The following is a 15,970-nucleotide window of genomic DNA, read 5'->3' on the forward strand; positions in this document are numbered from 1 at the left end:
GCAACTACAAGTGGGCCCGTAGTGAACATGGTTGTTGGTGAGGCCACGGCTTCTGAAACCAACGCAGACCGGTATGTTTCCTACAACCCTGTATTATTTTCTACCTATCTGTCAAATGAATGGTTGATAGATACTGGAGCTAATGTGCATATTTGTGCTGATATTAGTTTATTTGTATCTTATCAACAGAGTCATAGCTTGACAGTGACGATGGGGAATGCTAGTGCTGCTCAAGTACATGGAATAGGAAACGTAGACCTGAAGTTCCCTTCTGGACGTATTCTATCCCTAACTAGAGTGCATTATGTTCCCGACATGCGTAGAAATATAATAAGTGGAAGCTGTTTAGTTTCCAATGGCTTTGAAATTTCCTTCAAGTGTAATAAAGTAGTTCTTATTCACACTGGTACATTTTTTGGCAAGGGTTACTTGTCAAATGGTTTGTTTGTAATAAATGCTGAACCCATTTTGGGTACATTAAATAATGTTATTCTTCCTTCTGTAAATTGTGTTGAATCCTCAAGTTTATGGCATGCTAGACTAGGTCACTTAAACTTTGGTGCTCTTAAGAATATGATGAACTTAGAGTTGATTCCAAAACATACCATAGAAAAGAATTCTAAATGTCAAGTATGTGTGTCAGCTAAACAAATAAGGAAACCTTTTCATAACATTGTTAGGGATTCAGACTTATTAGATTTAGTACACACTGATATTTGTGAATTTGGTGGTGTGTTGACTAAAGACCAGTTTAGATACTTCATTACCTTTATTGATGATAGTAGTAGATATTGTTATGTTTATTTACTTAAACATAAGGATGAAGCACTTAGTAAATTCATTATATATAAAACTGAAGTTGAAAAACAAACTAGTAAGGTACTTAAACGGTTGAGATCTGACAGAGGTGGTGAGTATACAAGTAACTCCTTTAATGAATTTTGTGAAAACAATGGTATAGTTCATGAAGTTACTCCACCATACACACCTGAGTCTAATGGGGTCGCTGAGCGAAAGAACAGAACATTTAAAGATATGATTAATAGTATGCTAATTAACTCTGGGTTGCCTAAATACATGTGGGGAGAGGCTCTAAATACGGCTTGCCATATTTTGAATAGAGTTCCTCTGAAACACATGGATAAGACACCTTTACAGTTATGGAAAGGCAGGATGACTAGTCTTAAGTATCTTCGTGTGTGGGGGTGCCTTGCTAAGGTACTTGTCCCTGAACACAAGAGAAAGAAACTAGGTCCAAAAACTGTTGATTGTATCTTTCTGGGCTATCCTGAGACCACTACAGCTATGAGATTTTTAGTAATAAAATCTGACATAGATGGTATAGTGGCTAACACGATAGTTGAATTTCGTGATGCTACATTCTTTGAGGATGTCTACCCTATGAAGACTGGTATACCTCAAGAGACCTATAATAAGGATCCCACTCACACATCAAGTTCTATTCCCGATCATGTGGAAAAGATGTCAAATGTGGGGGCGGAACCTGGTAGTAGCTCTACTCCTAATGAAGTAGAGGAACCAAGGAGAAGTAAGCGTGCAAAGGTAGTTAAGGATTTTGGAAGTGATTTTATCACTTACAATGTCGAGGACGAACCTTTAACTTTCCGACAGGCTATGGACTCTTCGGAGTCTAGGCATTGGAAGGGCGCTGTAAAGAGTGAAATTGACTCTATTGTTTCTAATGGAACATGGGAGTTGGTTGATCTCCCTCCTGGGTGCTCTACTATTGGGTGCAAGTGGGTCTTCAAGAGGAAGTTAAACCCTGACGGCTCAATAGATAAGTACAAAGCTAGACTGGTGGCAAAGGGGTTTAAGCAAAAAGAAGGAATTGATTACTTTGACACATACTCTCCGGTTGCTAGGATGGTAACAATCCGTATGCTTATAGCATTGGCTTCGGTCCATGGTCTTATCATCCATCAGATGGATGTAAAGACAGCTTTTCTTCATGGTGAACTTGAAGAAGAGATTTATATGGATCAGCCTGAGGGATTTGTTGCATCTGGCAATGAAAGGAAAGTATGTAAGTTAATCAAGTCCATCTATGGCTTGAAACAAGCTCCCAGGGATTGGCATAAAAAGTTTGATGATACTGTATTGCCATTCAGTTATGTAGTTAATGAAAATGATAAGTGTGTCTACACCAAAGTTAAAGGTAGTGAGTATGTCATTTTATGCCTATATGTGGATGACATCTTATTGTTTGGAACCAATATTGAGATTATTAACGAGACAAAAGCATTCTTAAAAAGGCACTTTGAAATGAAGGATATGGGGGAGGCTAGTGTGATTCTTGGAATCAGACTGATTCAGTCAACTGAAGGAATAACCTTGACTCAATCTCATTATATAGAGAAATCTATACTTGAGAAATATGGTTATTCACAGTGTAGAATCGCTAGTACACCCTATGATCCTAAAGTTGCCCTTGTCAAGAATACTTCTGGAGTTCCTGTGTCTCAGTTAAGGTATTCTCAGATTATTGGGAGCTTGCAGTATCTTGCTAACTGTACTAGACCAGATATCTCATATTCTGTGTCTAAGTTGGCTAGATATACAAGCTGTCCAAACAGAACTCATTGGGATGCTCTTGATAGAGTACTTAGATATCTGAAAGGCACAATGTACCTTAGTTTACACTACAGGAGGTTTCCTGGTGTACTTGAAGGGTACAGTGATGCAAGTTGGATAGCTAAGAAGTCTGGTTCCAATGGAGTGACTGGATATGTGTTTACCCTTGCGGGTGGAGCAGTGTCCTGGAAGTCGACTAGACAGACTATTGTGACTCGGTCGACATTTGAGGCTGAGTTGTGTGCACTTGATGCCACTGGGACGGAGGCTGAATGGCTACATGGGCTTATGTCCACGTTACCTGTAGTAAGCAGACCGCTTCCTGCGATTGCTATTCATTGTGATAGTCGAACAACTATTGACAAGATTAGCAGTAAAAAGCATAATGCTAAAACAAAGAGACACATCCAAGTTAGACTTAAGTCTATAAGGGGGTTAGTGTCTGACAGGATTATAGCTATAGAGTTCATAGGAACTCAGAATAATATAGCTGATCCTTTGACTAAAGGACTGGAACCTGCAGTAGTCCTTAAGTCAAGGTTGGGGATGGGACTGTCAACCCATCATAATTCATCAACAGTGGGAACCCAATACACATGAGAGGAGATCCCTCGAAGTGTATTCAATGTGGTAATAACAAGCTGTAAGGGTGAATTGGTAGTACCTTTGCTACATAGATGATACTCATGTATCTGAGTCTATCCCCTGTAAACCTAGAAGGTACTGTGACTGCTAAGAAAGTAAGAGTGATACAACTCTGAATGGGATCAAGTCGCTAGACGAGATATTAGCAGTATATCTCTGGAGATGCCCAGCTAAGCGAATGTAATTGTGTGGTCGCAATTAGAGGAAAGGGTTATTCCTTGAAGCATTCGACGAACAGGATCGAGACATGACCATTAATGTCTCAAAGCCGTAGATTGGCTCCATAGCCGTTGACTTGTCGTTGTCTATGGAAAGTGGTTACACCCAACGGATTAAGATTCAAGGTGAAACATTCCATCTGAATCCGGTAGCCACTGAAGTAGAGAACTTAGGAGGGTTCAAACCCGGAAGGGTACCGACTCTGAAAAACAAGTCATGATGAGAAACCTGAAACGCATTTCTGTATGGATTTGTGGGGGATTGTTAGAAAATGGAGTTTTAAGCTCATAATTTTATTATGTTCTTGTTGTTAATTCCATAATCTAATGATTGAAAGTTGTTTCTAGATATCGGAACTTAAACTTTCATGTATGGGTTTAAGAATTTTCTTAATGAAATCCATAAGAGAAATGAAGTTGAAGTTAGTAGCTTGAAAGAGCTTGTGTTTGAGAATGTTGTTTGTCCCACATTGAAAGAAATAAAGGGGGTGTTGGCTTTATATAGTATAACACACATGGGTAGTGCACAACTACTAAGGTGTGTTATGGTGCGTGGTGTTCTCACGAGCCCACGCGCGCGCCGCCGCCGCCGCCCCGCCCCGCCACGCCTCGCCTCGGCTCGGCACGTCACGTCACGACACGACACGGGTCGGGTCCGGTCGGGTCGAAGGGCGATTTGGGCGAATGTCTCGGCGTCTCGCGTACGCGAGGCGACCTGGGCGGGGAATTTTATTTCGTATTGGTTTAATATAATATTTTAATTAGAATTTATTTATCAGTTGGGCTGGGTTGTGTCTGTTGGGCTCAATTGGACTGGGTCGGATTGCATAATTGGGCTAAGTCAGATACAATGAACCTGGACTTGTAACTGATGATATATATTCAGAAATTAAAATATATATATATAAAACGGCTGGTTTAATGTGTGGATTAATATATCAGCTGTTACATTATAATAAATCGTCAGTTTTGATTTATTTTAAATGTGCAGTTTAATTCATATATTAAATTCGGGGTGGTCAGTTACACTTAGCCTCTAGTATAAATAGAGGACTAAGCTGCTGAGTTTTACACACCACACCCTACATTCTCTTCTCTTCTTCCTCTCTGCTCTCTCTCCCAAACACAGTCAGTCAGTAGTTGTTTTCCGGCGAGTGAGGAGTCAGTCGTTGTTGAGCTTTGGAGGTGCTGCTTAGCCAAAGCTCGGAGCTGTTTTATCCTGGAGGAGGTGTTGCAAGCATCCCAACACAGCAGGTGGGGGCAACTATCTCTTCAAGAGCAGTCAGGTCTTCGTATAAGGCCTGACGACTCAGCTGATCTTTTGTGTTCTTTGTTGTACCTGTTGTTGGCTTCTGTTTCGTTATCAGTCTGCATAAGCTATGGTTACGGGTATATATTCTATTCTTTCTTTCCTCTTGCAGTCACTGATATGCATGCTTTTTACCTTCACGTTTTGTTTCGATTTGCTTGGCCTTGGCTTGTATAATATGATATATAACTGCCACTATGTTGCTATAATAGTCTTGATTTCCAACACATGTGATATCGTCTTGTCCATCATGCAAAACAAAAACTAGATGGATGCATACGTAGTTACGGACACACATCTGGTGGATGGAACAGGGATGTGAGTAATTATGATGTGAGAGCAAACACCCCAAATGCCACACGAGATGAGACACATTTGTGTTTGATATTTCACACCACGTAGTTCATCTTAAGCCGCATATACGTGGATATGACATATGAGCTAGATTTTATATTGGATTGTTCGTTCCGGATAAACTCAGATATATAAGCTTAATATAATTTTAACGACTAAATGAGCTGAAAAGTCTCATTTGAATCACCCGTCCTGGAAATTAAAGCTTACGATCACAATATAAAATTATATTTAACTTCCAATCAAATTACTATACGTGACGGGACATGAAAAGATACAATACAATGAAAAAATATGCAAGGGAACATGTCATCATTCTGCGTAACGCGACATGAAAAGATACGGAGTTTGAAACCAAATTGGAAATTAAATGATGGTGTAATCGGAAATTGGAATGTGTGACACTAAAATTTAAATATAAATTATAAAATTATTTAGGTGCTGCTAGAAAGCAAAATCATCACACCCAGTTGCGCAACAAAAACAAATACAGTATGGTTTTAGCCTGAGGGCCTGACCAGTCGGCCATTTTCCGCTATTATATGTACACATTTTGATCCTTTCTCACCGACAATTAAGATTAATGACTGCTTTTTTGTTAACTTCGGTTGAAATTTGCCCGTTGTGTTTACTTATAAATATAATTAAAAAGAATATATTGATAATTTAGGATATTTTAAATATGAGCAATGACTTTTTATTTTTGTTGTAAAGAACCTAGAAGTTATATAATGAGACACACAAAAGGAATTTTATAATAAGCTCTGGCAGAAGGTTTTGTGTCACGAATATATATAAAACAGCGGTCCCCATCAATTCTTAACGGGGTTTTTTTTTTTTTTTTTATCACTTGCATGTATTTTAGAACGCGCATAAAAATAATTTAGATCGTTTAGGATCTCCCGAGCTCTACAAATTTCTTAGATAAAAGTCTATATGGTAATGATAAAATTGAAATTTATAAAAATATATGTATAAATTTCATCACTCTACTAGTACAACATCCTTGTCTACAACTATAGTTAATTTGTCATATTTGCAGTGAAAAGCCACATGATCTATTATCATCTTAATTTATATATCCTATTAATAATAATTTGAAATAATAAAAATATACGATTTTTAAAATATAATCAACTTATAACCAGTTCCATTGTAGCACAATCTTTTACAAATTTGATAAATTTTACGCAATCTCTTACGGGTCTAATTTAAATAATCATTTATAGTCGATACTGTTGGGGATTTTTTTTGAGATTTCTTTTTTTGAATAAAAATTTGAATATCAAACTTTTATTTTTAAAAAAATAAAATAATTTATGAAACTATGCTATATAAAAGCTGTGTCAAACTCATTATCTCATCATCCAAATATTGTATAACAACATAATTAAAGTGAATAACGGAGTAATATATTTCTATATAAGTAAATTATCAATCAATTTCATATACCGGAATATTTCATAGCTAGACAAATTTAAAAGACAAAAGCAATTTTATTCCTGTTGGTTAGATATTTCAAAGTAAATAAACCGACTAATGTAAAGTAATTGCATGATTTTTCATCAACCCTAGGATATAATGCGGGCACCAGTAAGCCAGTAGGCAGTAACATCTTGTACGAGATGAGTGACTAAAATGAAAAGTTCAAAAATACATTTCATTTTTCATAACTTCCACAATTCTACCCCTAAACTTCCATTTCGTTCAAAACTAGCCCTTAAACTACATAAAGAGTTCAGCTTGAAGCAAAGTAGAGTAATTAGCAACCTCATCTTCAAGCTCCCATATCCCATCACAACATGAAAACGGGTCATCGAAAAGATCCACTGGCCCAATAAAATCTTCACCCAACCCGGATGATTTATCAGGCAGCCCGAGCTCATCGTCAGAAGCTTCTAGAAGATGCCTTATCATCCTCTCCTTCTCATCATCTTCTTCTTCTTTTGTCAACATGCAGCTAGGGCTGCAATCCTCTGTGGCTGGCTCCACTGTTTGCGTGCTCTGCATGGGAGGCAGTTCCGGGTCGGGTACTTGAAACGGGTCAAAAATATCCTCATCAAGCACTTGTTCTTGCTCTTGTGTGCATGAGTTTTGACGTTTTTGGATTGGTGAATCTTGTATAGTGGTGGCTTGGACTTGTTCTTCTCTATGACGTTTTGTTTGTTTTTCTGCCATATAGATATGTATAACAGATCCAGTGACGGAATCAGAATTACGAAATTGTCGAGAAAAAAAATTATATATTGATAGAGGTGAAGAAGGGAAGGTGTATGTGGAATTAGAAAGCTAGGGGGAGGTAAGATTTATATAGAGGAGAGCGGGGGAATAGAACTTAGAAGTGTAGATCTGGTCAGCGGTTAGGTCAAATCTAAAGTGAAGCAAATACTTGGAAAACGTAACATTGGATACATTATCTTATAAGCGTGTGTGTATATGGAATCGAGATCCAAACCAGAAGTTGGTGACAATATTTTTATTAAATTTAATATGCATGAAGATTAGGCCTCACAATTTGACACGTAACACAAAACGAAACGATACGAAAAAAATGGATATGAGTTTTGATTTTCGATACACGAAACACGAAAGTACACGAACATGAAATTACACGATAGATTTCGTGTCGGATATGGATTTTCATTTGGGGTACACGAAATACACGAAAGTACACGAAATATTAGTAGATTATATTTATTATATATATGTAATAATATATTAAATATATAATTGAGTATAAAGTATATAATTATATGTATGTGTGGATATATATTGTAGATACATTAACAAATTTATAAAGAATTGTATACAAGTATAATATATATCATTCACATTTAATATATTTATAAAGGAAAATATATATTAAATTCATTTTTTGATTAAAAAATATATTAATATTTTTATATATAATATACACGAAAAGTACACGAAACGATTCGAAACGAATACGAGTTTCAAATTAGGTACACGAAATTAATAACGGACGGATACGGGTTTCACCTTCGAGTACATGAAACACGAAAATACACGAAACGAAAGTATACGAAACGAAACGATTGCCACCCCTAATGAAGACGAAGGAAGATTTGTTTACTGTGGACGGAAGATAATAAAATACTGAAAAAAAAAGAGAGTACTATTCATTATGAACAAAAAGCATTAAAATGCTAAAAATACCAAATATATGAGTAATATATCATGTGGGATAAACCAACTGCATGTATGCAGCACAAAGTATTATGTTTAACGAGAATATTATTTCATAGAATTATAGAAAACAAAAAACTTTTTAGTTATAATTGAAATAAAAAATCGCCAAAATTATATGGCTTTTTTTGAAAAAGGAAAAAACCTCGAAAATGGGAGGAAAACGGATAAGAAAACAATTACACATGGGTCAGTGTTGACAGGCTTGTGTTTCCATCACACAGCCAGAGGTAATTTACAATAAAATAAAAATGGCATAGGGAGGAACGGGGAGTCTTTTAAGAACATGAATCGAATATAAGGGAAAAGATAATGACAAAAGCCTGGATTAGTTTTAAGCTGGTTAACATATAGCAGCACATACTACTAGACTAGAAGTAGCCTGTATTTTATATACAAAGCAGCTTAAATTGCACAAAATTGTGTACAGAAAATTTGTACAGAGATGACAATTGAGTGTCGTAAATTTTGGTTGGTATTGTTGATGTAAATACAGATAATTCATTTCAATTAAAATCCAGCATATATCATTATGTAGAAGATTTGGTATACAATAATGTACACCAATTATAACAATGCGAATGCTCACTTTTTCTATCTCCATTTCTCGACTTTTATAATAAACTGCATCAAAGAAGTTGGCATATGAACAATGTACAGTGTCCGCAAAATATAAAACCTACACCACAGACACATTTATTGAAATTTGAAATGGTGATGCATGAAACTTGAGAGGACAAGGACCAGATATATCAGGTATATTGAAGGATCCTGTCTTTTAATAACTATAATACATATTAGGTGTCTTTTAATAACATATTCATAATATCGCCGTCTATGAAACGTTTGTTTACCTGATAATTTTGTCAATTTTGTTGGCCACTATTTCCGCTTGCATAGAATATGAACAACTTAATAACCAGACGGTTTTACAGAACAAAATTGAAACAAGGGTCTTACGAATAATTAATACTACTGCGAAATCTAAAGCAGCCATTACCCTGCTTTATTAAAATTAACGTGCACTCCTGTGGCCATAGCGTAACCTTTGACATGAATATGTTCTGTTCCTTTGTGTTTGGCTGAGCTATTGATGTGCTATGGCATGCTTCTTTGCAGTTAGACAGACAATCGAAGTTGGGCTAAGTTTGACTTCTGTGTAGTAGTTGTAGTGTGTAATAGAGTTAGCAAGCTGATTCCAGAACAGCAATGGATTTCATTAAGCATTTCTTCGTGGAGTTGATTTCAGTTTATAAATATTTACTCTGTATTTTCAGAGTTGCAAATTATAAGCAGACAAGGTACTGAATGAGTAGATGGGGACATGTTCAGTAGGCAGTCGCAACTGCACAAGCTAGTTTGGCATTTTTTTCTCAAAATCTCGAGATGTTGGGATACGAGATTACTAGAATCACATATTATATTCTAACATTCTCCTCACTCGAAATCTCATTTTTCCCCTCACTCAAAATCTCATTTTTTGATCGAAAGTAGATCACAAGCACCCATCTTTTAGGACATAACTTTGCATGATACCATGTTAAGTGAGCAAATCTTCGATGAGAGAAATGTTTATCAGTATCATATTATATTCTAACAATGTTTTGAAAAAACAAGGAGTTTGCACAGAAACTTAAAAAAATTGCAATCCTCGAAGAACCCATGTTTATGATAAGAAATGAATGCAGGGAAAGATAAATCTTTTCTGAAAAATCAGATTTCTCCGTTCCATTCAGCTCATGCAATGAATAATAGAGTATAGAATCTCTGAAATATTTTGACACTAGGTTTGGTTGGAAGGAATGGAGCACATTGGTTTCCACCTGCACAACTTTTATTAGCTTCCAACTCCAATAATTTCATGTTGCACAGATTTGGATCAACAGAGCAGCATCAACAAGGCAAGAAGACTAGACCAATACATATACAACAACAGACACACAAAAGAGGAGTATAACTTGTTAACTAGACAATGCCCTGAAACTTCATTATTAAAAAGTCTATATGTTTATATATGATGCCCCACTCCCACATAAACACATGCAAACTAATTAACAGAAATCATCGACATAAATTACATGTCAAAGAAGAAAGCAACCTTTCAAAGCATGCGAATTTGAAGAAATATCCATATCAAAACATATACAATGACTTCTGTTAGCAAGGCAAACCAACATCTTCTAACATTGATTGAAAAAATAATATCAGAGCGAGCCTAAAGTAGCAAGTGTATCAAAATTTGGGTTTTGCATGCAGCATCATTCTCACTTTCAGATTAAACAAAGGTAAGGAATTGTATTTCTATTAGACTTCAGATGAGAGAAAGACATATACCGAAAGACAATAGGTATGCCCCCAAACTATACAGCATAAATATGTCAAACCATGATTCTAACTTATAGCAACATAAACAGCACACACCACCAACACAAACTGCTTAATTACATGCGACCCATGTCGTAGATGATATAAACTCAAACATCACTTGTTCATATTTTTCAATCATTCCTGATTTTTTAAATTCACTATATTAAAGACTAACATAATCATTCTGTGTAAAATGCTTCCACATATTCCAAACTTCGGGAAGTAATTCAGGATTTCAAGATTTATCTATAATTTTAAAATATATTATTAGTACCAAGAAAGCGATAATGAATAACAAACCTTCCAACCAAAGTTATACCTGTAAAGGTCTATGAGAATCATCAATTATCTTCCAATTTACTTAAGCACATGTGTATAAGTGTATGCATGAGCTTGGTCACTGACTACTATTTATCTGATAATTAAGCACTTGCTGAGTTCCCACTCTCTATCTACTAATTAAAGGATCTAACCCAGAACTAAAACCAACATATCATGCTTTTTGTCATGCAATTAAATCTCAGCCATCAGCCTCTCATACAGTTCAACCTAGATTTGACTTCAAAGTATTAAATAAAAATAGATGATTAATATTTGTTGCTGCAGGAAGTAATTACCAACAGCTACTTAATTTATTTGTGGAAATCTATAGCTACTGTATGTATGCTTCACTAAATAAGCTGAATATATTGCAAGTCGCCTTTGTGCTATGGGAGTTCAAAAAACGACTTAACGCATACATATGATTTATATTCTTAGGAAAAAACATGTATAAAGCCAAATATGACTCCTGGAACTATTTACAGTGTAAAGTGCAACCTGCAAACTGCATAAGCTTAAGAATTTAAGATTGCCGTTGAATAATTACAATTGATCCCAATGTTACTCTAACTCCTCTATCTAGGTGGACGTACCCATGTCAAACCCTTAAGCTTACACAGTCAGACTTAGACAGTAGGACACGACACTTATTCCATGTCGTATCCGTTGACTGAAATGTGGACACCTTAAACCAAATTAAAGACCACATATGAGCTGAAATTAACTTGCAAACAAATAAACAGAGAAGAAAGAAAGAAGCAAAAATAAGAAACAAGTAGAAAAGATTCCTAATTTGCGAAGTTCCTTACAATATCATGTTTATTTTTAGGTTCAATTGTTAAATTTTTTTGAGGTATCTATTTACCAAGCTAGTTTATTAATATATGATGACGTGTCCCCATATCCATGTCAGAGAATAGGACAGTGTCTATGTGTCCCCAATTATCAAAATTTTCGAGTCCGACACTCAGATACGTGTGATGTCCAACACTTCGTACCCGAGGCCCCAGTAACATATTTGATCCCCTTTATAGTCTGTGGAAGCACACAAATATATGACATTATTTAAGGTTCGTTACATTAGTGATAACTAAGTATTACAACTTCAATTTTCATAGCGGTTGCAAACCACAACAATATGAGAAAAATTAATACTGTTACATGGTGTTATTTACTGAAAATAAAGCATAGAGATTAAACAAAAGGAAAAAAAAACACACAAGTCAAAAATTACTATGCCGAACTCAATTGTGAGCAGAATGAGAAAACAGTTCAGCTGAGAGTAATTATTAGAACAAAAAGTGAATTTTTACTATATCATTTGATTGCAGCAATTGTCATTAGATACATTATAGTAAGTTGACATGCTCAAAAACAATTATCGAAAACAGAGATTGTATTTTATTTTCTTTCAAGCAAATCAAGGAGAAAAAAGCATGAAACTAATTGTTTTTTCCTTGTCAGCAAAACTAAATGGTCACAATGCAAGATTAATGAAAGTTTTGCCATAACTATGAGTAAGCTACAATATGGTGTTTCATGATGTTATGGAACTTCATTTCCCTTTCCAATGCGTCACCCCCTTTCTTCAGGTAACTGAAGATAGAGGGGTACACAACTTTGACAGAAGATAGCGTAGTAATTTTTGAGTTAAACCTATACTCAAGATTGCTTTCTCAAGAAACACTGTGTTTAACCTCGAGTAAATCTGAAAATCTTCCCACCCACTCAAAAATTTATAAAAAAAGAGCAAAAAAGAAAAAGAGAAACAGGAGTAAAGAAAATTTGACTGAGAAATGCGAAAAAATGTTGGGACTAATTACCCATCAGCAAGAATCAGGTGTCCATATAGAAAGCAACTGTAAAGAGCGGCTCAGTACGATGCAACTGCATGATGCACATGACCGAACTAGAAATGATTTAGCAGGCTCTAGCATCCCATTACAGCACAGTTGTAGACAAAACTACCAGATTGCTTGCGACCAAGCAAGTTCCAGTGAGGAGGTCCGTCCTTTGGAGCCCATGCATTGATTTCTATAAACCCTTCACCTTGCGCCCTAGGTCCTCCGATAACAATAAGCCGATCACCACATGCCCTAAAAGCCAAACCCCAACCATTCATTGAGTCTGCTCGTTCAGGCAACCTTCCCACAGTTTCCCAAACCTTCCTATTCTTGTCATACTTTCTGACTTCCATCTCTGCATAATCAGCTGCGTACAATTCATTATTTACAACTGCAACAAGAGGAGGAGCTTCAGCTGTAACAGGCATCCCACCTTCTGTGGCTTGACGAGTCCTCACAGGCGACATGTTAGGGATTTCAGTCCAAGTTCTTGTCTGTAAATTGTATTCCTCCCCACATGTAAGAACCTTTGATTGACTTCCTCCAACCCCTCCGATCACATAATATTTTTCGTCCATAAATACAGCCGAACATAATTTCCGTGGTTTATTCATGTCTGGTAGTACTTCCCAGGTTCCACGCTCTGAATTGTAAAGCTCTGCAACGCTCAGTGTTTTACCAGATAAATCACAACCACCAGCTAAAATAGCTAACTCACCCATACTTGCAGACCCAAACAAGCACCTTGGGAAATTCATTGTCATCCCAGATGACCAGGTGTTTGTCAATAAGCTGTATCTAAATATGACATGGGATAGAAAGACTTTACCAAATACAAGAAGCTCAGTGCCAACACCAAGTGATTCTTTATCTGAAAACATGAAGCATTCATCAGAGGTCATTGTTGGCAAGCGCATCCATTTAAGACGAGCAGGATCAAAGGCTTCCCATCCAAGGAGTTGGCAAGAAAAATAAATCCAGTGCTCAACTACACGATTCTGCCGCCTCAGCCTGTAGAGCAGACCGCTCCGAATCAGATCACGGAAGCTTCGATTTAAGGAAGCTATAGAGCCATAATCAGATCTCGACGATCGAATTAGGGAACTAATAGAATTGTCCCGGCCAATGCCGTGAATTAGGGAGCTTGAATCCGAATAATCACCCGTATCACCATGATCACTGGATTGGTCAGTTGTGGACGTCATTGAAAGGTCAAGCAGTGTCACAGTTGAATCATTGCTTTCATAAGAATTAGTTTGTTGCTTAGGAAACTTCCTCGCTTCACTTTCTTCATCTCCATTTGATTCTAAAGGCCGCTTTCCATTTTGAATTTCAATCTTGTCAAGTGAGTAGTTCATGCAAACCCAACTGTTTTCCCTTTCGTAGGTTCTTGAATAGCTTCTTGAAACCAGACAAGACCTATCCTCCAACATATCTTCCTTACACAACCCAAAGGAGCAGATTCTTGATACCTCAAAAATCCATCTAAATCTGTATCTTCTTCACCACCGAAACGACTGCAAAACATAGGTAGCAAACCCCATATGACCACAAAAAAATTTCAAGAATGCAACATCTACATAGAATTACAGAGAATAATTGCAGAGTACAATATCCACATGAAACCACACCACATATATATATCATCAGGTTGATATCTAGATTTCTCTAGTGTCCCTAAAAATGAAATCTTTTACAATCAATCAAGCCACGCTAATGAAGAAGATTACAAAAGGAACCACCTTTACACAAAACAAATTAAGTGATTCACAATCCAGATCAAAAATAAAATAAATTTTAAGTCAAAAGCTTTACTAATCAATCAATTCAGATATAACACAAGAATTGAGGAAACCCGAGATTCAAACTACCATAAAGATTCAATCTTTACATCAAATTAAGAATCAAACTAATAATCAAAACTAAGATCTCCCCAGCTCAAATAAGGCCTGAATCAATCAAATTAATATATTGAATCAACAAAATCATAGTAAATCATAGTACAAATTAACCCAAAAATTGATATTAAAAATACAATCAAAACCACCAATCAGATTAGATCTAATCACCATCCAATAAAAAGACAATTAGGGATAAAAACGAAAAAGATAGACTACTTACTAGTCAGGGATTGGATAAGAAGATTTACAACAAATAGTCTCTCTCTGTATCTCTCTCTCTCTCTACCTGTATATATATATAGCTTTTAAACTAGTGTAACATATATTATATAAATACAAACTTCTCTCTCTGGGCCAGTAATTGTACAAGTGAATACAGAATTTTATGTTCTTGAGCTCAAAGAAAATAAATAAAAGGAAAGGCTTTAACGGGTTGTGATTTTATAGGCTAACAAAATCAAAGAGATTCAGAGAGAGAGGGAGAGAGATTAGAAGAAAAATCTTGGGAGGAAGGAGAGATGAAAGAGGGCTCCTTTATTTCTCTCCCATTTAATTATATAATTAACTAATGTAATCATCTCTCTTTATATATACATAATACTAGCCTATACATATAGTTATTAGCTGTATGTATATGTGTAAGAGAGAGAGAGCTACAGAGAGAGAGGATATTGTGTTTATAATATAGAGAGAGAAGGTGGTGGTGAGGGGGTGGAAGAGGAGGGAGGAGGAAGGGGGAGGAGAGGGAGTGGGTGGGACCCACTTCCAGCTTTGTTACTTTTGGAGGTTTATTAAGCGTCTTACTGTCTCATTGTTTACCTGTTATAGCCGGTTTTTACACGTGTTCCCGCCGCTAATTATGTTCTACTTAGCCTGTCTTTTTCTATTATTTATTTTTTTCTATTAGAAATATTGGCCCATTTTATTTATTTATAACACTTTGGTTTTTTCAGGAAAGAAAAAATTGGCGCAACTATATAGAACATATTGAAATCAATAGCGATGGTTAGGCGTAGAAGAGAATTCTTGTTACTATATGTACATTAATAACTTGGATAACGTATGATGTATTAATAGATATAACGTCTGTACTCGCAACTATTAAATAATAATTCATTACAGTATCATAATTAAAGTATTATTTTTATGTCAAAGTTTTCAACTCATTAAATAAATTGACCTACCATACAAGTAATTTATCACATATCAAAT

General features: G+C 36.0%; 2 protein-coding genes across 2 annotated transcripts; both read right to left on the reverse strand.

Moving 5' to 3' along the window:
* Positions 1-6,843: 6,843 nt before the first annotated feature.
* LOC108198419 (uncharacterized) lies at positions 6,844-7,296 on the reverse strand. Its single transcript, XM_017366173.1, has one exon. The coding sequence runs from the start codon at positions 7,294-7,296 to the stop codon at positions 6,844-6,846; it is 453 nt and encodes a 150-aa protein (XP_017221662.1).
* A 5,200-nt stretch (positions 7,297-12,496) lies between these two features.
* On the reverse strand, positions 12,497-15,531 carry LOC108199598 (F-box/kelch-repeat protein SKIP11). The gene is made up of 2 exons (XM_017367496.2): positions 14,979-15,531; positions 12,497-14,374 (listed from the first exon to the last, which is right to left on the reverse strand). The coding sequence occupies exon 2, from the start codon at positions 14,288-14,290 to the stop codon at positions 12,944-12,946; it is 1,347 nt and encodes a 448-aa protein (XP_017222985.1). The 5' UTR covers positions 14,291-14,374; positions 14,979-15,531; the 3' UTR covers positions 12,497-12,943.
* Positions 15,532-15,970: the final 439 nt, after the last annotated feature.

The sequence above is a fragment of the Daucus carota genome, chromosome 8 (assembly GCF_001625215.2).
Source record: "Daucus carota subsp. sativus chromosome 8, DH1 v3.0, whole genome shotgun sequence".
NCBI lineage: Eukaryota > Viridiplantae > Streptophyta > Magnoliopsida > Apiales > Apiaceae > Daucus > Daucus carota.